The sequence below is a fragment of the Alligator sinensis genome, unplaced genomic scaffold (assembly GCF_000455745.1).
Source record: "Alligator sinensis unplaced genomic scaffold, ASM45574v1 scaffold1119_1, whole genome shotgun sequence".
NCBI lineage: Eukaryota > Metazoa > Chordata > Crocodylia > Alligatoridae > Alligator > Alligator sinensis.
The window spans coordinates 664,443-690,830 of NW_005842777.1; the positions used below are offsets into that span (position 1 = coordinate 664,443).

A 26,388-nucleotide genomic window follows, 5' to 3' on the forward strand; every position below is an offset into this window, starting at 1 on the left:
CTGTGGGTGGCAACACGGAGGGTACTTCGTAGGGCTTCGGGGACGGGGAGTCATTGGCAGGTGATCAAACTGCCGAAGTTCCACTCCAGAGGGAATCGCGGAGTTCTCCAACTAGGGCGGAAACGCCCCTAACCTTTTATACGGCTAGCGAGCCAATTGCCAGCTGCCACGTGGGAATAATTTAACATCGGCCAATCGTGTTATGCAAATCTGCATATCCTCGGCGGGAACTCTATCCACGCCAGAACTCTTCACCATGCCGAGAATTCCCCAGCCTTACCATGCCTTGTGCTGGAAAGTTCCACTGTGTCGAGGCACTGATCCAAATCAGCTCTGACATATGGAACCAGCCATTTTCCCATTGATGAAACACCCATTTCTTCCACTTTGAATAGTAAAACTGTCCTGTGGTGACTGTCACAGTTGCTTACTTGAAAAAGTAGCACTAAGAATGCATTTAGTTGCTTTTATGCCTTCAGTGCAGCATGTATTCTGTCCTTTCATAGCCTGTGCCTCCCAAAACTCAATCATACTTTATCCTTTTACTCTCTTGTTTCTTACTTCCTCCTATCCATTTAGTTGCTTCCTCCCAGTCTGCTCCTGACACACACTTCTGTACCACCTGCTTGCTTGTTTGTTTTGCCTCCTCCTCCTCCTCTGCACCCAAAACACTCATACCCACTCTCCTCTCACCACCTATGATGTCCAGCTGCTTGGTTCCCTTCTCCCACTGGCACTTACCACTGCTCCTGATGACCACAGACTATGAGGATAGCCAATTTCCTCCTGCACCAAATGGAGGCAGCTAGGCTCTGTTTCTTATTTCCAGCTGCTGTTACAAGCACTAAGGCCCTTGAACACCTGTAAAAGCAGCTGGTCAGAAGCATGTGGCCCACCAGATCTCCAGGGACTGATGAACAGCATTTTGCAAACTGAAGTTTAGGAACAAATAAACTAGTAACATGCAAGTGATATTCCTAAAAACCATGAAGCTTATTCATCCGAGCCATTCTTTCCCATGACAGCTGTCCACTTTTGCCAGAGAATAGCACACTTTTTCATGGACATATTCTTTAACTTTTGTTCAGAAGTCTAGTGGAGAGATGCATTTCTTTTCCCAAGTCCTTGATCACAAACTAAGGACAGCGTACAGACATCCCCATACCCCAGCATGGAACTGGGATCTAAGAATGCTGGCAGACATTAAAGCAATCACAAAATTGGGATTTGAGGAACTTTATATCTTATCCCAAAACTTGCATGTCCTGCTTGGCCAGACTTTTATGGTAGGACAAGCGATTTTTGGATCAGGGATAAAATTTCTCAGATCCCAATTGTGCAACTGCAGAGTGGAGACCCCAGCATGGGGGAAACTGATGCCAGGCTTCACCAACACACCTATCTATGGGAAGGGTGCAGCCCTGGATCCTGAAGTCAGAGATCAGGTAAGGAAGAATCCCCAGTCCTGGAGCTGGGACCCAGAGCTGCCTCCATGGATCAGGTGGAGAGCAGCCCCTGGTCCTAGGACCACCAAGCACAAAATTAATCTTTTCTAAACTTCTAATTTTGCTCTCAATAGATAACTCTCTCAGTAGATCTGATCCATTTAAAGTGTAGAAACAAAATATTCTGCTTTTTGTCTGAATAAGCTCTGTAAGTGATTCAGAAGAAACTACAAGAATGTTGTCTTGAAAGTCTTAAAAAACTTTTATACAGTGAAATATATTAAAACAGCTTAATTTACCCCAAAAAAGCACTAAAAGGCGATTCGATCATGTTTTGTAAGGATCTACTTGGGGAGGATATTTCTGACAATACCGGGCTCTGGTTTAGCAGACAAAGATGTTGAGATATCATCTAATGACTGGAAAATGAAGCAAGACCAAAAAAAGGCATAGAGGTACATGTTTCTGCTGGTAGCAGTAATCAATCAAGTATTTATCTAGGGATGGGGTGAGTTCTCCATCACATGAAGTGTTCATTTAAGTACTGGACAGCTTTCTAAAAAAAATGCTGTAGCTCAAGTTCTGGGCATGATGTAGAACCTACTGAACGAGCCTCTTTGGGTGCAACTACATGTGCACTTCACTTTACTGTGGAGTCAACTAATTAGCTTCGCAGTAAAGCATCACCATCTACATGTGCTCCCGTATTAGGGAACAGTAAATTAATTAATTTTGCCATAGGATAGTACTATCTGGGACAAGCACTATCCTACAGCAGAGTAATTTATACTGCCACAACACGTGTAGCTAGATGGTGACTGGGGCTGGCTGAGGCATGAGGGTGCTATAGTGTGGGGAGTGCCCACTGGTTAGCCCTGCACTGTAGTACCCTCGTGCTCCAGCTAACCCCTCCACTACCTGATGCCACCACCCAGAGCCCGAGGCTGCCCCCCGGTCCTGCTGTCAGCTCAGGGCTGCTCTCTCTCAGCTCAAATTGCTGTGATCCCAGGCACACATGTAAATGCTGAGCCTGGGAGCAGCTGACTCCAGTGTGAATTGTGCTGGAGTTCATAGCATCAGAGTTATTGCTTGCGTAGATGCATCCTTTGGCCTGTTTTACAGAGCTTAGTCTACATGATCACAGCAGTTTCTTCTGCTCAATAACTGACTTCTTCCAGGACCAATCGTTCTTTCGTGGTAACTGACAGCATTTCAACTCCAAATTCTACTTATGCCTGTTGCATCAGTGGAACAGGATGTCCCACATGCTCTTTCCAAAATGTATTACTTACTGTCTGTGTATGGAAAAGCAAAGCACCTCTCCACCTGGAAAGCTGCAAAGTTCAATTTACCAGTTTCTCAGAGTGAAAGCCTGCCCCTTATCTTTTCCTTACCTTGTCTCAGCCATATCAGTAATTCAGACCTTTCCCTATTGCTTCTGTTTTTTTCCAGTGACAAAACTGGCTCTCAGAAACACCATTTCATGTACACAGCTGCAAAGAAATGCTGTCTTTGCTGGAATACTTTTCACTTTCTCTTCTCTTCTGCTGTCACACACATCTTCTTCCTATACCCCTTTCCCACTGTATCTTTTCCCACCACAGTGCCCCTTCAGCTTACTTTTGAACATTTTGCTAAAGGGAAGCGCTGTAAATTTGATCAGTAGGACCCATCTGATACCGGCAATACAAGAATAAAGGGGGGTGGGGAAAGAGGGGCAGATTCTATTTTCTCTTTTAGGTGCCTAAGTAGACTAGGTGCCCAAGTTTTATTGCAAAACAGTTAATGAAAAGGGTGGATGGGTCATTCACTTCATTGCTGTCTTCTTCTGACTCAGTCTTAAGAGTAAGATGACAGTGTATGACAAAAGTAGATGCATTTATAGATTTTCAAGACTTGAACAGGGTGGAGCAGAATCTCACTTACATACTTACACCCATTTTGATACTTGTATTGAATCTGGCTTTTGTCTACATAGAGGCTTTACACTTTCAAACTATTTTACAAATGTTTATTAATAACCCTCACAAAACGTTCCTGGGAAAGGCAAACTTTTCCATTTACAGACGGGAAACTAAAGTGCACAAAACCCAAGTGACATCCCTGAGGTCACACAGTGACAAAGCCAGAATGTTAATATACCATCTACAGGAACATAAGTTCCTAGCTTCCTGCCCTGAGCAAGATAATTAAGCCTCCTAGCACTTCCCTTGTTTTGCCTCTTACACAATGTGAGCAGAATTACAAGCAATCCCTGCAGAGAAAAGTGAGAAGGTGGAGTCTGTATAATCAAAATGCTGCTACACACGTAAGCTGAAATTCACCACCATGCAGAGGACCAGCATAAGAGCATCACCAAGTTCTAAAAAATGGAGCTTAAAAAGGGACTTCCTGGGCTACAGTGTCGGTCATCTGCACACAGACACCACATAATCCTGCAGTACAATCTGGTGTGTCATCCTGCTTTCTGAAATTAATACTGCTGCTCAGGTTCCCATGGGGTCATATACCACTTCACACACACACACACACACACACACACACACACCCCCACACTTACACACGCAGACTATTTTTATCCATCAGCATGTAGTGCAAAAAACCATTTTTTGTGAACTGGAACAAAAACTTTTCTGATATGTATATATGAAACTGCAGGAATAAATCTTAATACATTCACTGGAAAAACTGGTGAAGAATACAAAAAGGAAAAGGCAACAGAACAGTTATAAGCTCATCATATGAATGCCGAAGGTCACAAGCTATCCTGTGTCTGTTAATAACAGCATACAGTACTTGCTTTCTCAAGTATTTACAAGGAGAAAGATTATAAATAAAAAGGCCCCAGAGTGCTAATGTTTATGTAAGAGTCTTCTCTGCTTTTACCAAACACTGAAAACATACCAACTGTGCTTACTTTTCAACCAGTTAGTTTTTTCCATCATGGAAAGATTTAAGAAAAATAGTACAACTGCTTTAGTTTCTTAATCTTGCTGAGTGTCTCCAACTCAGCTATTTTTTCCTCATTAGTCATTTTCACACACAATTAGATCACTGAAAGATACAATTATTATTTATTCAAATGACTAAACCCCCTCCCCCCCAAAAAACCCTTCAGAGACTATTCTCCAAAGGCATGACACTTTTCATATATAACAGGGGGTTATTATATTTTCTTGTAACAATACAACAGATTGATACACTATGGAGAAGAAAATAGTTTTATATTAATACATAGAAAATATCCTTCAGCTTTTGTTCAGGGGGTGGAAGCTAACTCTGCACCCAAGAGCCCACATGTGATTCTGCAAACCTTCAAAAAATTAAAGGCTGGAATACAGCGTTAAGATGATCTTGTAGACTGAGCTCATACATAGAACATGCCAAAGAGCCTCACCCAATCATTTCAAGCCCAGAACTTCCAGTTCTAAAGCACTCCATTTCTCAGAGTGAAATTCACTCCTTTGCAGAGTCTGCAAAAATACCTAAAGGCACCTTAGTTTCACTTAAAAGCAGCTTTGAAGACTGTTGTTAATGTAGAGTTTATGGAATGACTGGCAACAAAGGGATACATGAGGTAACCCATAAAATAGTTACAAACCTTCCTAATTGCTCTGGAAGGGAGAATTACCTGCATCATCGTTAGGAAATAGATGGGAAGAGGAAAACACATCTGAAACCAACATTGCATTCCAAGACAGTGTAAATTAACCACTGAGAATCAAAACCATATGGTATTTGAATGGTCCTAACTGTTCTTTCCACTAGAGACTAACAGTTCTGATGTTTTAATCATGAAACACTCTTCAGGTACAATAAAAAACGAGACTGGTTTTCCACAAACTAACTTTATATCAAGACTGAATTTCTTTCTAAACAATGCTCGTTAATTCTACCACAATTTACTGGGCTTTGTGCAGGCACAAGTAGACGAAATGGTCTGTGTTATGCAGTATACTGAGCAAGTTGATCACACTGGTCCTTTCTGGCCTTAAAAATCTATTAATCTCTGGCCCATAGTATTAATCCTCTCTCTCACTACCATGAACTTTAATCCCTGTTTGTATTTTAATGCTATTAAATTCCAGGAGCCTAGCAATATAGCACTGGGACCTCTAAATCCATGCTATCACTGTACTGCAGCAGGTGAATGGAAAACAATTCGATAACTCCAGAAAAGTCTCTGCTGCCACCTACCGGATTTCTTTTCTTCTAGTATTGTAAAAGGAGAGAATGGCAGTACCTAGCTACTCTGGTTTTGGCTAACAAAGCTCCCCAAAACTAAGCAAGCAACAAAACATAGTATAGTAAATAAACTGCTTGCTATGCATCATAGACCTTTTCCTTCACTTACATTTTATCTTTCTGACCTATGCAGAAAATTCACCACTAGAAACCATCATTACCAAATTCTGATTTAAGTGTGGCACATCTTTTAGAAAGACAAAAAACTTCAAGAAATAAAGAATCAACTGCATCCTGGCTTGAACACTTAATTATCTTCACTAAAATTAACATTTTATTTTCAGCCAGAATTTGTCTAGTTTTACCTCAGTAGATCTCATTACATCTTTTTCTGATAAAGAGCCATCTATTATCAGAAATTTCTCTCACATAAGTACTTGTAGACTATGGATAAGCCAGTTTTTGGAAAAACTAGACTGAAGTTAAGGCTCTCATTGTAAAAATGTCCCCCTCCCCCTGCAAAAAAACCACAACAATTTATGAATCAGTGCTCATTTTTGAACCCTTCCTAATGCTTCAACAGTTTTTATAAGTGTAGAAGCCAAAAGTAGCCACTGTACTAGTGATGACCCCTGTAATTCTGGGTTATAGGTACAACCACCATCAAATGGAAGTTTTCTATTTGAATTGTTAGGAGCACATAAGCTTTAAGAGTACCATTTAAAAATTATACTATAAAAATTAATCCAACCTTCCTTGCTCCCAATAGGGATGTTGCTTGTAAGGGATAATGTACAAAAAAGTCATGGCTTATTTAGGAAAGGCACGTTAAGAGCAGTTTAATCTCTTTGAGGAATTGAAATACTTTTTAAGAACTTGACAAATGTAGTATCATAAACATGTGCATTTTAAAGATGCCACACATATGCCCTGCCCTGAAAAACTTAACATGTATGTAACCCTGGGCACGACACTACCCGTGGCCTCACCTGAAAAGTGGGATCCTGGGGTACCCGGTAGCCAGTGGCTCCCTGGGTAGCTGCTACAGGGTCCCTGAGCGGAGAGCCTCCCCTTACAATCAAACAACCTTGCAGACCTGTACTGCAGACCCTGTGTGCACTACCCCCGGTTGGGTGTCTCAGGGAGCAGGACTGTCTAAGCCCCTGCACAGGATCTGTGGGCAGTCCCTGGTGCTGACGTCCCTCACATGAGCTGCAGGAGTCTTCATGCAGCAGGCAGTGGCTCCTTCCCTGCAGTCCCTGTAAGAAAGCTTATTCCTGCCCAGACCCTTTCTCTGGCTCAGCAGGGAACAGTGTCTGGGCTGCAGGTTGTAACAGTTTCCCTTGCCCAGCACATCCTCACAGCACGCAGCAAATGCAGCCCCTCCCTGGGCCCTGTCTGCTTCTCCCTGACCCTCTAGCCTAGGGCTCCCTCCAGCACCTGAGCCTGCCCCTTCCCTGCTGTGTTCACCCAGCCACACAGGGGCTTGCAAGAGGGTCTTCCCAGACTCAGAGTCTCCTCACAGGCAGCTCCTCTCTTGTCTGGCCCCAGCAGGGCTCAGAAAGAGAGGGAGAATGAACAGTGTACCACTCTCCGCACAGTCTCTGCAACTACTTCTGCAGGGCTCTGCCAGGGGCTCTCGGGGGAGATGGCTGCGGGGAGATGCTTTCCCTGGTTTCCAATCTGTCTCTCCCCTCCCCGGGAAAACTGCTCGCCTCTTTTAACCAAGCCTCTCAGCCAGTCCCAGGCCACGGCTCATCCTGGGCTTTTGCTAACATCTCTCATTCAAACCCTGCTGGGGTTACATCACCCCTCCCACTTCCAAGACAGGTACCTGCAAAACAGCTTCACTTTCCCTCTGGGCAAATGGTGTACCTACCAGGACAAACTGTTTCATCACAGTCTGTCCCTCTGCAGGGCAACCCTTCCTATTCCTTCAGGTGGGTCCATTTTTAATGCTGCTACATGTATATAACAGGCCAATAACCACAATGTGACATAGAACATCAGACAGGTTTTTTTGTGTTACTAACTGTCACTATATGGCCACCCCAGGGATGGCCATGATGCCCCTAGGGCATCGTGACAGTGCTGGCTCCGCCCTATGGGTGCCTACTAATCTTTCCTGCCACATCTTGCTGGTATAAATGATGAATCGGGAGGCTGCCCTTGGGCTGCTGTTCAGTCACAGTCCTGACAGGCTCCTCTAAACCTTGTGGGTTGTTGGACCCACTACTGGGTCTGCGACGGCCAGAACAAAGAAATTAACAAGCAATAAATATGTGCTTCTTGGAGCATTTGGAATTTTTGTCTAATATAAAGCTTGTAAATTTGTAACCCACAAATGTAACTTGTAACTGTTTGTGAAACTAGATGGGCCTCAAAGACAAAGCTATATCTGTAAGATTAGCTGACCTAATAGTTTTTTTGCTCAGAATTCAGCCTTGATAAAAACTAGATTCAACCGCCTGGCCCACCCAGCACGTTCCAGGAAAGCACGTCTCAAAAAAAGCATAGTCAGAGGAATCTAAAGGGGCTGAATAATGTTAATTTCAAACCTGAAGATGCTGCGTTGTAATTTGCTTATTGGATAAACCCAAGTTTGGGTAGTAACCTTTTATAATAATTTTTAACACCTTTTAATCCCATAGGGTAACAGCTATAAAGCAAGATTGTGAGTGGCTCTAAAGCCAACAGATTAGCATAAGACTAAGTATAAAAAGCGTGTGCATCAGGTGACCAGCAGGAAGGAGGGAACAGAATGGTCACTGCTATTCCACGCCCGGACCCCGGACTCCCGGTGTGAGTGAGGATCAGATCCTGATCAAGGGATCTTCCCTGGTAATCCCTCAGACAGCGTCGATCGGGGACGCCTGACTTCGCAGGAATCACCTGGCGCACACCTGGCATTGAGGGACTATTGATAAGTTGCCAGCCCATGTCTGTCTATCTGTTGTTTTGAACAGCACAGTGGCTGATACCCTCACCATGCCCAGCTGGCCTGCGACAGACTGATCTATCTATCTGTTGTTATTATCTGTTGTTATTATTTACTATTAACTCTTTAATACTGCATTATTTGCTTATCACATTTATCTTTCTGTTAACTGTTGTGTGTGTAAGCTATAATAAATTTGCCATTGCTTCACTCTCGAACTCTGCCTCCTCGATCCTGAACCAAACAGCCCAGTGGCTGATACCCTCACAGTGCCCAGCTGGCCTGTGACATGGGTCCCACACTCAGGAGGTGCCTTACAATACCCCTTCCCCCAGCCTTGTGGGCTAGAAGCGTGGCTCCAACACCACCCCTTTATCACGCCCCATGCCTCGCAGATGGTATTCAAACACTGTCCCTCTGAGGCCTTAATCTAGCTCAGCCTTCAGTCATCACTGGGCCCTTGGCCCCTGTCTGTGCGCCCTCTCCAGCACTGGACTCTCTGCTGCCCTGTCTGGCACTGGGGTCTCTGTGCCCTTTCCGGCACTGGGGTCTACACTATAGTGTGCCCCAATAAGGCCGCCTCCTCCTCCCCAACAGCCTCAGCATGGTCCACCGGCATAAATAACAACAGAAAACACAAGCCCCTGGGCTACAACACAACAATAACCCTGGGGCTCACACTCTACCGCTTTTAAGAAGGCAAGCTTCTCTCTCAGTATAATATGCCTCCTACCCACAAGTACTTGTGAGCTCCTATAGCCCCTTAATCCTACCAGCAGCAGAACAGGCAGTCAAGCATCTCCAAGTAGCTTTCTCTACGAAAGCTCCTTCCCCCTTGGCTGATACCAGAGAAGTAACCCCTGCTGGCCTCAGCCCTGGGGCTTATATGTGCCCAGGACCCTGGTCCTTTTGGTCACCTGACCAGGTGAGGGTGCAGTCTAATTCCCTCATTAGCATCCTGCCATATTAATCTGTACCTGTGGGGGGTTCTACCTGGCTCCTAGGGCCCTCTCTCTAAGCAGTTTCTACCCTTAAAAGAGCAGGCACACCTTAGTGCTCTGCAACACTAATAATGAAAAGAAGGGAAAAGTTGTTTCCCCAAAGATACAGATATTAATGGAGAAATCTGAAGGAGAGAGAAAGCAAAGGGGCTTCCCTTAAGAAACAAACCAGGAGCACCTTATCTCAATAGCAAAACTATGGACTTTTGCTCCAATAAGCAGAAGCAGATACTCATAGGAGAAGAACAGTAAATTTGATGAACTTATGCATGCTGCTAATTAAGGACACAAACACTAATTTGGCAGCAAAGCAGAAGACTGGTTAGCAAACAGTTCTTGGAAAGTAACCACTAACCGCCTGGGGTCAGAAAGAAACTTCCCTGTGGACGAGTTTTTCCACACCAAGAATTCTTGCAGCTTTCTCTGAACCATCTGGCAGAAGTTCATGTTGGAGATGGGATACCAGATTAGTTGGACTATTAGTCTGACCTGGCTGCTTAGAGCAATACCTACAGTCTAGCCAGCAGGCATCACTAGCACAGAGGTTTGAGCCTGCTGAGTGTTCACCTTTACCCTAGCTGCTAGGGAAAAAATAATGTTAATTTTAAAAGTTTGCTTTTTTTTAAATATATATCAGATGTCAGTAAAAAATCCCTGCGTCTACAGGATGGAGAGACATTCTAGAGCAGGGGTGGGCAATTATTTAGGTTGGAGGGCCACTTAAGTTTTGTTAAATCTTTTAGAAGATATCAGATAAAAAGAAATCCTATACAAAAAAATACATATTCTGCTGGGGCAGAAACCACATCTGCAGTTTCCCATGCCCCCTGCCTGGAGCGGTGCAGCAGGGGCAGGAGAAGGAGCACTGCTGGAGGCAGGGGGAGCCAAGCAGCACCCAAGCGCTGAACTGGGAAGCTGCTCACACTGGCTGGGGTTGGGGCAGCAGGCATGGGTGGGAGGGCAGCACAACATGCTCCAGGCAAGGCTTGGCCCCATGTGGAGTGCCACGGCGGCAGGCACAGGCCAGATGCAATCAAACAGTGGGTGCCCCTCAGGCTGCATCAAATCATTTGACGCGCTGGATCTGACCCATGGACTGTATTTTGCTCACCCTTTGCTAGAGTTTCATCCTTTACCAGGAACAGTAGAGAAACAAAATCTCACTCAGAGCTTAGTCGAAAGTTTCCCAGTGACATTTGAGGATTTTAATTTGTACAAGAGTGCCATCTGGTGTTCCAGTAGGAGTACAATGTAGTCCTATCTAAGCAAGCACCTAAGACAAGTCTCTGGAGTATCTAGGGAAAAGCTACCAAACTGCATACTCTGCTACAGTGGGTGCCAATCCTTTTGCCAGGCATGCCACAACTTAGCCCCATACACTCCTCATGTGCCACTCTGATCCTCTTCCCCTGCTTGATCTGCTGCTCTCCTTTCTTCTCTGCTCCCTGCCCAAATTACTGCTCTATCTGCCACTGTGCTACCCACCTCCCCCGTGATCTGCCACATGTCACACACACAGGCTGCCCTTACCCCTTGTGGAACCCATGCTGCATGTGGGCCACTCCTGCTCTACTATACTAGTGCACTACAAGAGTTTCAAGGTGCATCACCTTAAATACCATGCCTAGCAAAGTTCCTGGGTGCAGCTAATAAGTCACCGATATTTTAATGAAACTATTATTAAAGAAAGCAGACTGAAAAATCCATTGGACTGACATCAGTTTCATGGAAACTAAGGACAGCGTAATAGTCCCTTTACTAGCTGCCACATGTTCTCTTATTCTGAAGAAAACACTTGCAAATGGGACAGACTAGTCCTTTCCTACCTTCTTTATGAAGAATACCAATAAGGGTATCATTTGTCATGGGGAGGGAGAATGAAGAGGGACACTGGACAGACATGTCAACCTCAGAATCAGAATGACATCACCAATCAGTTATTTTGGAGCATCAAATATCCATTAGACGTTAACCTTTTTTGGCTACTACAGATACAAATTACTCCGAAACAAATAAAATAGCTCTTCACTAGCTATCCCCTTAGTAACTCAGTCCCACACCAAACCCATGTGTTATTTGATTCCAATCTCAAAAAAGAAAATTCAGGAAAAAAATTCCCATCTTGTAAGTCAGTCAGTCTATATCTGTTCAGAGCACCATTAGCAACATGTTATAGCTTCAGCTGGCTTTTATGAAATCAGTCAGCAATCACCCACCCTTTTCTGGGCCATAACCCCACATCCAGGCTTTTGATCCAACTTCTGGCCAGCTCACAAATCCACGTTCAATGTGAGCACATCCATGCTAAGCATATTTCTATAGGATACACAACCACATCCCAGGACCCCTAGTTTAGGAAGCACAACTCTAGAATATGTCCCATAGCATATGTCCTGTTCCTCTACACCCACCAATCTCCATCTCTACAGCAAATTCCTTCTGAAATTCATTTATTTCCTCTGGCTTCCTGGTGAAAATACACATACTAGTACTCAATGGCCAGGCCCAAATGGAGCATTCAAACATCCTTATGTATGTGGCAATATCTATACACAACCGTCTCTCTAAAAATGTATTGGTCCTGCCAACGTGGTAGTCCTCTCCACAGTTGTCCTGACATATCATATTATGCATTAGAAGGCACACCACGAACAGGTCTAAGGAGGTGATACTACCCCTCTATGCAGCATTGCTAAGACTGCAGCTTGAGTACTGCGTCCAGTTCTGGGCACTGCACTTCAAGAGGGATGTGAATAACCTTGAGAGGATCCAGAAGAGGGCTACTCGTATGATTAAGGGCCTGCAGGTAAGATCCTACGAGGAGAGATTGAGGGACCTGAATCTCTACAGCCTTCTCAAAAGAAGGGTGAGAGGGGATCCTGTGGCCATCCAAAAATTCACCGGCGGGGAGAAGCAGGCAGCAATGAATAGGGGATATTCTGTTTACAAGGGCATCCCTTGGGGTTACAAGGAACAACAGCCAAAAACTGACAGAGAGCAGATTTAAATTAGACATTAGGAGAAAATTCTTTACGGTGAGGGTTGCCAAAATCTGGAATGGGCTTCCATGGGAGGTGGTGCTCTCCCCTACCTTGGAGGTCTTTAAGAGGAAACTAGACAAACACCTAGCTGGGGTCCTCTGACCCCAGAACCCTTTCCTGCCCAGGGCAGGGGTTGGACTCTATAATCTACTGAGGTCCCTGCCGACTGTAAAAATATATTAAATCTGTTATGCAACCCATCACAATCTATTGCCATTATTCATTATGTTGCATCCCTCTAGCTTAGTTAGAACTCCACTGTGAGTCAGACTATGCACGCACACAAAAGCGTAAAGTAGCTCGTAACTTCTCCACTCATTCTAGGCCTCCTGGGTCACAAGAGGGCAAATACCACTCCCTCTTTGTGCACAGGCAGCAGAAAAAGCCAAACACAGCTACTATGAAGGGGACCATAAACTGTGCCAGGCTGGCCTAGCCCACACCCACCTGGAGCAAGGTTAGGAGAGAGGGAGCAACAATTTAGTTCCTGCTCTGCTCCTGGGTCAGCACAACTGCATCCTGCCCATTAATCAGAGCAAACGGCAAACTGTCAGTCTGGCCCATATATTGCAGCTTCCCAAGAGCAGTGAGCTTGTTTTTTTTTCATTTTAATAGGTTAGCAAAGAATGAGGCACTCTAATGGCATGACCAACAGAGCAGCATGCAGATTTTAAAAGCTCAAGAGTCAGCAAATTCATTTATGTTTTCCATAGTAACAGTATCACGGGCCACTTCACAAACATGAACCAATTTCTTTGAATGAATGTATCATTAAGTTTACTGCTCCATTACAGTTGCTGCAGGGACAATACTTGAGTTTCCAGTTAAAGATCAAATCAGGAAAACAGGATGTGTCAGTGTTCAGAGACATGGGCAGACACGGACCCCATCACATACACACTGGGCTTGTGCCACATACAGCAGGAGAAATTTAAAAACACTGACCAGGAAGATTCCCCACAAAGACTACCAGAAGGCCTGTGATGATTGAAATGGTCTTCCAAGGTCTGGTTAAAAGGGAGATGTGGAAAAGTCAAGTGTTCTTGACTGTAAGTGCCCATGGGACTTTGCAGAGCCAAATCCACAACTGAAAGGACCTTGAGCTACTTGTTACTAGTCAGCAAGCATCTTGAGGACACAGTGGTAAAAGTTTGAGGAATTTGGAAAAGCAGCTTGTAAGGAGGACACTTCATTGCAAGGGACAGTGTGACATATCTGAAGGAAAACACAAAGACAGCTGTAGGGAAAAAAATTGTAAGAGGCATTACAGCAAAGCAGAGTGGGCTATGCAGCAAGAAGAAAGAACAAGCAGAAAAGCTGCTACTTACAAAAGCTTATGCAAGGTGAAAATCTACCCTGCCTTCAAGCAAGAGGAGCCAGATTGGTTTGGATTGTGCACCAGAAAATAGTGTCACTTATGTGACACAGGCCAGCTGTGCATAGAGGTGAGCAGGAATATCCTTTAGAGGGTGGACAGCAAGGTAACAAGTTTCACAAGGCCAGCTATTGATTTTGAACAGATTACTCTTACAGGGCTAGTTACCGGCAGAGAAACTCAGTCATAAGCACAACTCTTACTCATAACAGCAGGGGTGGGCAATTATTTCAGTTGTAGGGCCACTGTTTTGGTGAGGCATCAAGTTTTGGTGAGGTGTCAAGGGCCGCAAAGATACCCCCCGCCATATACCTTGACAGGTGCCTTACCCCCTGGTCACCATCTTGTGACTGAAAGTCCCATCACCTAACCCCTGACATTTGCCACTGGAAGTCTCTCCCCTTGCCCAGGAAGTATGCCTTTGTCGGGGTGGGGGGAGAGGGAGGTGCTTGTGTAGAGTGTATGGAGGGGTGGGCTATGGATGGGGGCGTATATGGTTGGGAGGGTACATATAGGCCTGTGGGTAGGGTGCGGGTGTATGTGTAGATGTGTCTTGGGAGTGTGGGACTGTTGGAGGTGTGTTTGGGTATGGGGGGGGAAGGTGTGTGAGGGTGTGTGGGAGGAGTATACGTGTGGGTGTGTATGGGATGTGTGGGGTGTGAGGGTGTGGTGGAGGGCTGGTTAAGGTGTTAGGGGCTATGTGGGTATGGTGAGGATGTGAGACAGTGGTGGTGGGGGTGTGGGTGCATGTGTGGGGTGGGTGGCTGGGGTGGGGGGCTTCCTCCCTCCCCGCTCTTTGTGACGTGGCTGAGCCCAGCCCCTCTGCAGACAGGGGAATCAATGCTGCCTGCGCTGCAAACGGCAGGAAAGAAGCTGCCACCACCGGGCAGCAAGAGAAGCCCCTGAGAGGGGAGGTGGGGGGGACAGGGCGCCAAGCCTGGCATCACTGGCTCTCTCGGTCTCTGTCCCACACCTGCCCTGTGGAGCTGCAGCTAAGTCTGCACTGGCTCCCGCTGCTGCTATTGCTTCCATTCCACATCCTTGCCCAGCAGGGCTGCACCAAGTGCACGCCTGCTCCTGCTGCTGCTCCCAACCCACCTGCCTGTCCTGTGCCTGCCCGGTGGGGCTATACTGGCTCCTGCTATTGCTCCCAACCTGCTTGCCTGTCCCACAACTGCCTGTTTTTGTGAGCAGCAGATCTCCTTCACAGACCCCCTCCATCCACACGCCCCCCCGCCCGGCCATGCATGAACAGAACTAAAACAAGCTGCAGGCAGAGACCACCCTGCTCCCCTCAATGCTGCAGCTTCCCCTCCCTACCACTGCAGCAGGGACAGGAGGAGGAGTTGCTGGAGGCTGAGGGAGCCCAGCAGTTCCCTGGTGAGCAGCAACCCTGCCAAGAAGCTGAGCCTGCTGCTGGGGCTGGCACCCTCAGGCAGGAGAGGCTGGGAGCACAGCAGGCGATGCCCCAGGTGGGACTCAGCCCCATGCAGAGTGCAGCAGGGGCAGCTGTCGGCAGGGCCAGATACAGTTGGTGAGTGCCTCCAGGCCAGATCCAATCAGAGGGCAGGCCAAGTCCAGCCCACAGGCCATATTTTGCCCACCCCTGCATTTATGTCCACTGTGTGCTTGAAAGGCTGGTCTAAGATACTGTTCATTAGGAAGCTTCATGAAAGGCAGGTAACAGTTACTTATAACTTTGACAAACAAGCACCTGACGTGAAATCTGGCATGCTGGGGAGCCATTTTCAAAATGAATATTCTTGGAAAATGTCAGTAAAAATGGTTCAGCCATTTCCAAGAGCAAGACCAGGGCATTAACGCATCTTTTTTCAGGCAATCATTTCTTTGAAGATCTCTCAAATCTTCACACTAGAGCAGGAATTTGATATCTGGCAAAAGGAGAGATCTAGATATCAGGGAGATGACTTTTCTTGTCTCCATGAAAATCCATTCAGATTTGGTCAGATTATTGAAAACCTGACATTAGTGACCCTATTCTCTGATGCACAATCCAGCCTAGCCTGGCTTCTCCTGCTTGAAGGCAGGGTACATTTTCACATTATCAACTAAATCAGACACATGTATTTTGCTCATGCTCAGTGGTAATGTTTAGAAACTTGCTGTTTCAAAATATTTTCTCCGAACTAAGCTTGCTCTCCAGCCCCCAAGTGAGTTCCTAGGAGCACTGCACATTTTCCACAGGCCCAATGAGCTTGAACTCCAGATGGGAGCCAGCAGGAAAAGAGCAGCTGCCCCCTGAAAAGCAGGGTTGGGCTGGCAGTCAGAAGGAAGCCATCAGCCCTAGTCATGTCTTCTGATTATGTCAGTGTGATGGCTGTAACCGACTTGCAACACTTCAGAGAGTCTGACCCATTCTGCAATAAACTTGCTCTAATACTTTCCTGACTACATATGAACATGTTAAATTTCAGCAAAAATGGTTAAGCAACAGGAAACAAGTTAAGCAACAGTTCTAGCAAACCGCTACTACTCAGCATGCTGAGAGGTTACCACTGGGATAAGGGTCACTGCTGGGACCAATGTTAATGATGAGAGGTTCATGGTAGAGGGAACTTTGCTTTTGCTTACAGTGGTATAAGACCAAAAACAAACAATGATGTGAATGGAATTATTTCAGATTAACAGTGATATATAATACAGAAAACTCTAGCCAAGTCTCTTAAAAGGCAAGCTGTTTCATTTGCCACTCAAAACACATTATGTTACTGAGATGAAACAAATTTTAGAGATCTAAGGTCACTGGAATACTTCACTTGTTTTACGCATCCCTGAGCTGAAGCAATGCATGTACACCAGACTAGTTAATTTTATACATATGCATAACTGGTTTCTAGCAAATTTCACTCCCAGCTTTTTTTATTTCCTAGAAACCAAATCCAGCAAAGGATTTAAGCAGGTACCCACCCTAAAATGCTCAAGTAGTTTACTGCCTTCAAGTGGGGAACTCAAGTACCTTAAATTTAATCCATGCTTAAGTGTTTTGCTAGACACAGGCCATAATACATACACAACAGCACTTTGTACCACAAAACTGACTTTACCAAGGCAGTTTTCCTTTTTCGTTTGTGTGGATCTTCTAGGCTGCATTCAGAGAGCAAAAAACAGTTTTGGGGTTTTTTTGTTTGTTTTTTTTTTTTTAATAAAAAAGGTCATCTTTAAACAATAACAACTACCAGAAGGACTGGGAATAACTATAGACCTTGACATTACTTTTTAATCTCTTATTTCAAAAAAAAAGTGGGGGAGGCTACAAGATTGCAGGTTGATGGTGACTCTCTTTTGTACTGAATTTGGTGATTTTTTGTGAACAATTCTAATTATGATGTCTGAACTACCTGAAAGAGACAAGGTCTATTTTGCCTCTTCAGCACTATCATACACATGTGTAATGCTCAAGGTCAAAGCCTCACATACAAGCAGACTTAATCAAAGAAATAGTTTCACTAAATTCACTGAAGATACATGCATAAGCAAAAGGTTTGGAGGATCAGGTATATAAATGCTATTCTATCTCTATTAAGAAGCACACGGACGCCTAAACAGGAATGCTGTCACATATTATTAAGTACTGCTCCAATTCAAAAACAATAATGATATATCCTGAATATTTAGTAATAATAAGTTTTTCCTCCTAGTAAAAAAAGAAGAGTGAAAAAGCCGAACTGGAACAAGTTCAGATAGATTTAAATGCACAAGGGGTCTGAGTAGCATAATGGCTAATGAAATTCTACTTGAATAAGCATAATGTGCCAGAAATAGTCCGAACATTGTGGACTCCTCAGAGGAAGCAGGCTTGGGAATCATCATGTATATAGGATTTTCACTAAGCCATCTCCAGAGTGCAGCAGTAATTATGAAAGCAAATATGATGCCTGAACACATCAAAGATACTAAACCTGTAATCCTGAATATTTAAACCCCCAACGTACTTGTGGAGACTTCATTTTGTTTTGATACCATCATTAATCTTACCTGACAACTGGATGAGAGCAGGTCTCTCTACTAAACTATCATCTTCACTGGAGGTTCCTAAAGTGATTCATAAACATAATGAACTAGGCATATATATCTAATAAATAAAATAAGCTAACTTCAAGCATTGCAAGTAGTCCCTCTAAGGTCAAAAGAATGACCCATTCTGCAAACTTGGGGCTTCAACACTCCTGTAAACTACGAAAGTATTCTTATTCTGTAGGCAGGATAACCAAGTCAGAAAGAAATGAAGTGAACATGCCTGAGGTTACTTAGACCTACCCACAAGATCATCCTTCCCTGCAGCTCAAAATACTGAGCCATGTTAGCAGGTGTAAATCACTTCCTCAAAGTCAGGAGTGAATCTGGCCCCTTTCCTTTCTCAAATTGTTCATTCTAGTGCTTAGAGCAGGGCTTTTGTGCTTAATGAATATACTGCTGCAAAAGTTTGAAAACAACTGTTTATCTAATGCTGGTACACACTCTCGGGGGGGTGGGCTGCATCCAATAAGGCCACACTCCCTTTGAAAGACTTGGCAGAGAGTCAAAAGCTCTAACAAAGACAAAGCTGGTAAAGAGTTTTGGACAGTACACATGAGTTAGAAGCATCTAAACTACTACACTTGAGACGTATCCTTTTAAAGTTACAGATTCATTTCATAGTACTACAAAGTGCATGTTTTTAAGACCTACAGAAAAACTAAAAAACTGATTTGGCATCTAGGGCATCTAGGTTGGAACAAAGCAAGCTATAGCAGTTTAACCAGCAACAATACTGCTAATACTTGCATTGACTTGTAGCCAGCATTGAAGTGATGCCACTGCATTAGATTAGGTTATTCTGTATTGCTTAGGTGCCATCTTTAAGATGAGATATTAAACCAAAGATTAATCTGGTCACAAAAGAACCTCTGGAACTTTTTATTTTAGTAAATCCATTAACTGTAGTGTCCTGGTTGAAATTATGTGCTCAGATTACAGCATGCTATCTCCCTAAATATCCTCTGACAGGTCAGCTGGACAATTTTACTTCATTTTCTGCCTTAAACTACTGTGTAATTGTCGTGTCTTGGTAAACAGCCATGATCCATCCAAAAGGTATTTTCATTTCAGTCATGGAAAAAATAATCCCTATAGTCTTTACCTACTGCACAAGAGACCTGGGAAGCTTCACTAAATGTTTGTGAAGTACTTTAGATCCTCTGAAGCAAGTCAAGAACAAAGATTAGTAAGATTAGTGTAATCCATCCACAGGTCAATTTCTACACACAAGGCTGGCAACCTTTTTCTATGAGCAGCAACTCCCTCTTTACTCCATGTACTATCACTACTATCTGTTTACACATCTGCTAACTCCATTTCTTGACACATGGTTGCAATAGCTCCCATATCCAAGGTAGGAAAAGCTCTTCATTCTTTATGAGATTTTACTCAATGGAGCAACAGGATGTTACAATAGTTAGAGAGACATATAGAGGGGTTAGTTTCTTTCCATTTTGCTTTGTAACTCACTAGGAGTATTGTTTGCATGTGACCTGTTCCTGTCCCTGGCAAGCTTTGGCCTTTACTCTACCTGAAGACTGACATCGTGACTGCTTCATAACTTATATAAATAAGAAGGAAAAAAAGAAACACTAAAAATATAAAAATCAGAGACCTTTTTCCTTCTTAACACATCCAGGAGGAAAAAAAGAGAGGGAAAAATACTTCAAGCACCGCTAAAATAGAGGGAAACAACTGAGAATATTAATTTACAGCAACCGATGATATCGGATGGGGAAACACACTCAAGAGTAGTGTAACATAAAAGTCTGAAGTCTATTAGAAGCAGCTTATTCTTGATTAAGCTTTTACAGATCACGTCAGAAAGTGACATGCATTTTCTTTCATAAATCAGTGTTTTATCTTTAAAAAAATGCACCTTTATCATGAAAGTAACAATAGGCACATTTCTGTAGAAAATATATCTGGGACAGCTCTTGCATCAATATCTTAATGCAGGTCTAACTTTAAAGCAAATAAGTTTACTAGAAGTCACTATATATTATTGCTTCATTATACTGCCCAACATACTGTGCAAGGTTTAGTATAAATGCTATGCTTGGTAGTAAGTTTTTGCAGGATTGTACATTTTGAAGAAAACAAGTTAATTACTGAAGGTCAACAGCACTTGTGATACTCCTCCAATTGCCCATCAAGTATCAAATTCTGACCTGATGGAAAAGCAAAAGCTTCACAAGAAATGATGCAGCTTACTTTCCCATATGTCTTGATCCCTGGTATATAACAACTATTCCAAAAAAAATGAACTGCTGTCAAGTCATCATCAAATAAGTTAGTCTCAGGGCCTTGTTACACCTCGTGCTGTGAGCTGCACAAATGTTGATTGGTGTTAGTGCTCGCTCAAGTTTGAAGCAGATACATCAGGCCACCAGGGCCCTGGAGGACTGAAAGGTAAAAGCAGCCTTCCCACCACCCCCCTTCCCATTCCAGGCTTCCCCTTGCCTCCTGCCCCTGAGGTATTACTTACTTGTAACCATCTGCTCCGTCTGTTCCAAGGCTGAAGGCAGGGAAAAGTTAACATGCCTGCCCAGGTGTCATTGCTGCTGCTTTTCTGGCCCAGAAAGCAGGGTGGACAGCTGGACAGGCATGTTAACCCTTTCCTGACTGCTCCCCCAAAACAGACAGGGTAGGCAGCCACAAGTAAGGAGGGGAAGAAGGCAGGGCAAGTGAGCAGGGATCTCGGGTGCTGGGGTGAGGAGAGGAGGGGAGGCAGTGGGCCCTATCCAGGCTGGGGAGAGGGAGAGGAAAGGGGTTTACACTATGGCATAGCCTAGTGTGGCTGGGTAGCAGGGCTCAGAGATAACCCTGCCCTGGAGTGATGTCACTTTGAGCCGCAGTGTCATCAACACTGAGAAAGACTGGAAACCATACTGGAATTCCACTGGAAGACTTAGCACTGGAATAGCAGAAATCAGATGAAGCTTCTTGAGGTCTAGATAATAAAAGCACCTTAAAATGTAATAGGACAAGAAGCAGGGGCATGCACTTAAGAACTAACAACAATTTATATTTTAAAGTGTGATCCCATCATTTGGAAACAACAGAAAAGGAAAAAGACATGGGTGTATTTAGCCATGGCAAGGGTTATCCCCAATTAAGGGCAACTACTCGCAGCCTGGAGTCTTCTTGGCCCGACCCGTTAGTCTCGTTTTCACCTGCCCATAATTCGCTGCGGTACGGACCGAATCTCGCCTTCCACCTCTTGATTTTTTGCTGATGTTATTGGCAGGGACGTATTGTTTGGTTTCTACCACAGCCGGGTAAAAGAAATACATGTAAAGACTACTTCTGGGCCTCCAAACTCCCCTACACCCCATCTTAGTGCTATCCAGCTGTTGCACCGCTGATTACATTCATAGTCTTTCTTGACTGATCTAACCTTCTTTCTTTTCTTTCATCCTAGGTTTGAGTTTTTTGAGTCTTGACAACACAAAAAAAAATGGATCACTGGACTTCCCCTCAACCTCAGGTAAACCTTATGGGTAGTCACAAGGGGCCTTATGTCCTTATGTACCCAACTCTCCTGGGGGTACCCCACCTTCTAATAATGTACCGTGAACAGTTTAAATCAAAAGAGAAAACCCCGTCCAGGGACTTCATTCTCAGGAGCTTGATTCTCCCAGTCTCCCAGCCCGTGACTCTCTTGTCAGGTTGCCTTCACCTGTGACTGGAGCCTAAGCCACAGCCTGTGGCTCTGGGCAATCCTGCCCTTTCCAGGTTCTTGGGTTGAAGTTGTTGCCAGTTGCCTCACCCAGTATACCCGCCTTGGGGTTCAAAGGAAACAAATAACAATTTAAAAAACTAGCTGCAGCTGGGACCCATACAGGGTGCAACCGCTTCTCTCGTGGCAGGCCCATCTCTGGCAGCGTTCCCCCACCACTTGCGTAGCTCCTCCCAGCACTGTCTCTACAGCTGTCATCCCGTAACTCAGTAGAACCCAGCCTAGCTCTCCTCCCAGCTTGGGGTCAGCTCTCGGGAGTTCAGAGGCTCCCACCCCACATCCCAGATGTTTGGGAAAGACCTTCCACTCCCCATCTCCGCATGCGCGATGCTCTCCTCCTTCTAGGACCACTCAAGCTGTATGGAGCAGCTACTCCAGAACCGACACTCCTGCAGCATTCTTTTTTCTTTTCCTGTTGCCGTCTCTTTTTCAGCAGACTCCTCTTCCCCTACAGGAAGTTTGTTTTTTTTTTTCTTTTCCAGTTCTCATCCCTGTTCCTCTCCACAAGCTGATACACCTATAAACCACTTGTGTGATGCAGCCATGAAAAGGCAAACCTCATCTTAGGCTTCATTGCTCAACATATTTCCAGTAGCAATAGGGAAATTCTAATGCCATTTTTCAAAGTAATGGTAGGCTCTCATCTAGAATAATGTGTCTAATTCTGATTATCCACATTCAGGGAAGATGAATTCAAATTGGAACAGATGCAGAAAAGGGCTTCAAGGATAATCAAAACAGACAAGCAAATTAAAGACTAGGCAAGTAGACTAAAAGAGCTTGACTTATTTGCCAAGAAAAATAAAAGTAGGAAAAGGGATATAATTGCCTGTGATGTGTCTAGAAACACCTGGAGTGGGAGCAGGTAAACACCAAGGAAGAAGATGATCTAATTAAAATAAAGGATAATGTTGGCAAAACAGCAAATGGTTATAAACATGAGGCTGGAAATTAGAAGATTTCTAATCATCACACCAATGAGGTTCTTAAACTGCCTTTCAAAAGCACTAGTGAGAAACCTACCTAAAAATGGAGCTTGAAAGCTATGTGTGATATGCAGTCCTATCATGTTTAATAGCCACTGTTAGACCTATCCTCCATGAATTTGTCTGGGTCCCTGTCAAATCTGGTGAAACTATCACTCCACAAAAGCTTGGGGCTATGAGTTCAAATACTTAATTACATGCTAAGTGAAAAAAAGCTTCCCTTTTGTTTTAAACCTGCATGTCCCCTAGTTATGGCATTGTGAAAAATAGCAACTAGTAAATATTTAATTTTCTCCATGCCATTTATAAGTGTTCTTCTCAGATGACATATGCAGCATGAGCCTCTGTGGGTCAAGTCACAGGGAAAATTGGTCAAAATAACCTGGAGGTTAACTGAAGTACCCCACAGGAATTGAGGAGGAAGGAGGACATAAAACATGCAAAACTGAAGTTCATGGGCTGGATCCTCAGCTGCAGACCTTGTGGGCCACAGGTGACTTTGCACCTCACCAAGCCTTCAGGCAGCACATGCAACTTTTACCAACAATAACAGCTATAAGGGGTCATTTTGAGGGGCTGGGGTTGAGAGAACAGAGCACGCTCAGCACATTTCCTCATACACCAGCTGCCCCTTATGTAGAAGTAAAAGATGTGGTGACACCAGAAGGAAAGCAGAACAGAGCTGGTTATACCAGCAATGGAAATGGGAGGGAACCACCAACTTTCTGCTCCCTTTGTACTGCCATGATGACAGGAATGGCACAGGGCAAAGCTATCTCCAGCCATGACCAACTGAAAGTGTTAGACAAGAGAAAGGCATCATTCCAAAGAGAATACTGTCCTTCTTTCTCGAAACTAAGCATTGGTTTAGTTGAATGGAAGCTTCAGTATGCCATGAAAAAGGAATCGTCTGTTTTCATGAGATTTTCTCTCCTCCTCCTTGTTAAAAAAACTATTCATTCATTTCTTTGAGTTCAACAGTTTTGCACTAAAATCTCTGCAGTACATGCAGGAAGAGGAGAACCTTCCATTCCCTTGAACAGCTACCATATCCTACAATTATTTTAGGACTCAGATAAATCTGTCCCTTGACAAATACAGTCCAGATTGCAGCTGCAGTGGTGGCAAGAATAGGGGACCTGGTATTTTGCTTTCATCTTGAAAAACAAATGCATACAAAGTTGGCATTATACAATACATAGGCCAAAATTTTCAGAAGCTGCTAGTGATTTGAGATAATTCCCTTAGTGGGTGGCTAAACTGATACATCTTTCAGAAGCATGATATCACAAGATGGGTTGAATATTTTATGAAAATCTAGTCTCTTACAACAGATCTCAAGCTGCACACCCCAAATAATCAACAGTCACTTTTGAAAACAGCCTAGGACATTTTAAAACACATAGGGATAAAGACGAAGTGTTAGAGTCAGTCAGGCTATTCATCTACTCAGGGGGGTTTGCACAAGTCGTCTTCCTTTACGGCTAAAACTTCTAAAAGGCTGCAGGATAGCGAACAGCAAAAGGTAATTAGTTTTCTGGACTTAAAAAAAACCTAGAGCATGTCTATTTGGGAGTTATATTCCATTTAAGTTATTAAGACAGGGAAATGATTTAAATGGCAAGCCTCCAAAGTAGCTAGAAGAAAAGCTGCTGTTCTTATAATGATGATGGATTTTTATTGTTCCCAGGCCTATGTATGTGTGCTTAAGACTGTTTGTACAGTTCAAAGGTGGTAATAAGCAAGACAATGTACTCAAACCAAATACTTACTGAGATTTTTCACAAGGTCAAAAGCAACGTTACTAGCAATATCCATGCCGGTGTTTATGTATGACTGGCAGTTTTTTAAAGACGACAGAGAAGAATCCACAGCATTCAATGAGATCACTGAACCCCCAGGCATCTTGAAATAATTACTCTGGATGGAAATAGCAAAAAAGAGAATTCAGAAACAAAACATTTTGCAAAAGAAATAAAAGCACAAACATCTAACGAAGAGTCCCCACAATCTACTCCTGTGTTAGTAAGGGTTAAATCCTGGCTCCACTGTAGTCAGCAGGAGTTCAGTCACTAGCCTCAGTAGAACCATAATTTAACCAGAGGGATTCAAACTTCCTATCACACAATGCTGAACACCTCTCCACTGCAGAAAGCAGCCTGTGGTTTTCACATTAATAAGCAAGCTACTGAACTCAAGTTAAGCAATACACTTCCAGATTACAAGGGCTATTTTGACAAAAAAGAAGTTCCCTGAAAAAACCTAGTTTTCACTCATAGAGACCAGAAAACAAAGGACAATAGTCTTAAGAATATATTTAAAAACCAAATTACCTAATCCCTTCACTGAAGAAAAAAAAAAGAAAGAAATAGGACAGATCTCTCTCTCTCTTCATCTCAGCAAAGGAGTCATTCAGCAATGCTTGGTGCCACTGGGCCATTGGGGCACATGAATAACATTTGTCTTTTTTGCTACCCGATGAACATCTCAATTCCCATTGCTACACTTACCACAGTCCAGCTCTGGCCTACTGCCTTCTCTCTGTTGGTATGCTTTTTGCCACACAAGATGCGACTTCCCACCTGTAATGGGATAGCTTGATCCTACAGTTTTGTTCAATTGCTCACCATTAATCAATAGCCACCCTCAATACCAGCTCTCATTTCACTACGCTCTGACCACAGGGAGTGAAGCATAGATCTGTGGTGAAGAGACCTATACTTTTAAGAAGACCAAAGTAAAGACCAAGCCTGTTGCATTAAATTTAGGGATGCACTGATAAAGTTTTCTTTGGCCAATACCGATGGCCAATTATTAATCAGCCATATCAGCTGATAAGGATCCAAATGCCGATATGCAGCCTGGCAGCTTGGAGAGCAGCACCAGTAAGTCTGTGGGGGAAGGAGCATGGAGGGTGCAGATCAAGGTCCCACAGCGAAGGAAGGAGTGGGGCCGGGGCAGAGGCACGGGCAAGCGCGGAACGGAGATGCCTGCCTCCCTGCCCCCTGTGCACTGCCCCACCTCAGCTGGGCAATGCCTACCTCTGACCCTGCCCCAGCTCCTACCCCGTTCCCTCTCATTGTGGGGGCCTCGATCTGCCAGCCCTCGATTCTACACAGCCCCCACTTTTTGGCACTCCAGAATTTGACACTGATGCCAGCAGGACATATAGACCATAAGAATTGAGCTTTATTGTCATGCTACCTCCCCCATCTCCTGGGACTCAAGGATGCAAGTTCACCAAGACTAGACCTTTATCGCCCTCACTCTGAGGTGTCCTGGAGAGACCAAGCCAGGGACCAGACCAAGGACTCTGCAATCTTTCAGGACTGTGACTTGCTTTCCTGCTGCTAGGCACAATGCTGTGTACCCTTTCCTTTTTTTTTTTGTCTTCTTTTTAGTAAGGATGGCCTTGCCAGCCAAAACTGTCTCTCTGAAACACTGCTGTGACCTCAAAACCAAAGAGACAACTAAAAGCAGTCTATGAGTACCAAATAGCTTGGTACTCATACAAATTTGCCTAGCCCTCAAGTGGCTGATAAACCATAAGCTATGTCTGTCAGTTACTAGCAGCAAAACTGCAAGTAAGGCAAAATGCACTTTCTGATGCTAGCTATCGTTGCTGCTCTACTCTTTC

At 44.1% G+C, this 26,388-nt stretch overlaps 1 protein-coding gene across 1 annotated transcript in view; it reads right to left on the reverse strand.

Moving 5' to 3' along the window:
- NSMCE2 (NSE2 (MMS21) homolog, SMC5-SMC6 complex SUMO ligase) overlaps window positions 1–26,388 on the reverse strand; it is a 219,377-nt gene that overhangs the window by 189,850 nt on the left and 3,139 nt on the right. The window contains exon 3 of the mRNA XM_006034852.3: window positions 24,524–24,671. Coding sequence (XP_006034914.1) covers window positions 24,524–24,656 — 133 coding nt within the window. The 5' untranslated portion in view covers window positions 24,657–24,671. The remainder of the gene's footprint in view (window positions 1–24,523; window positions 24,672–26,388) is intronic.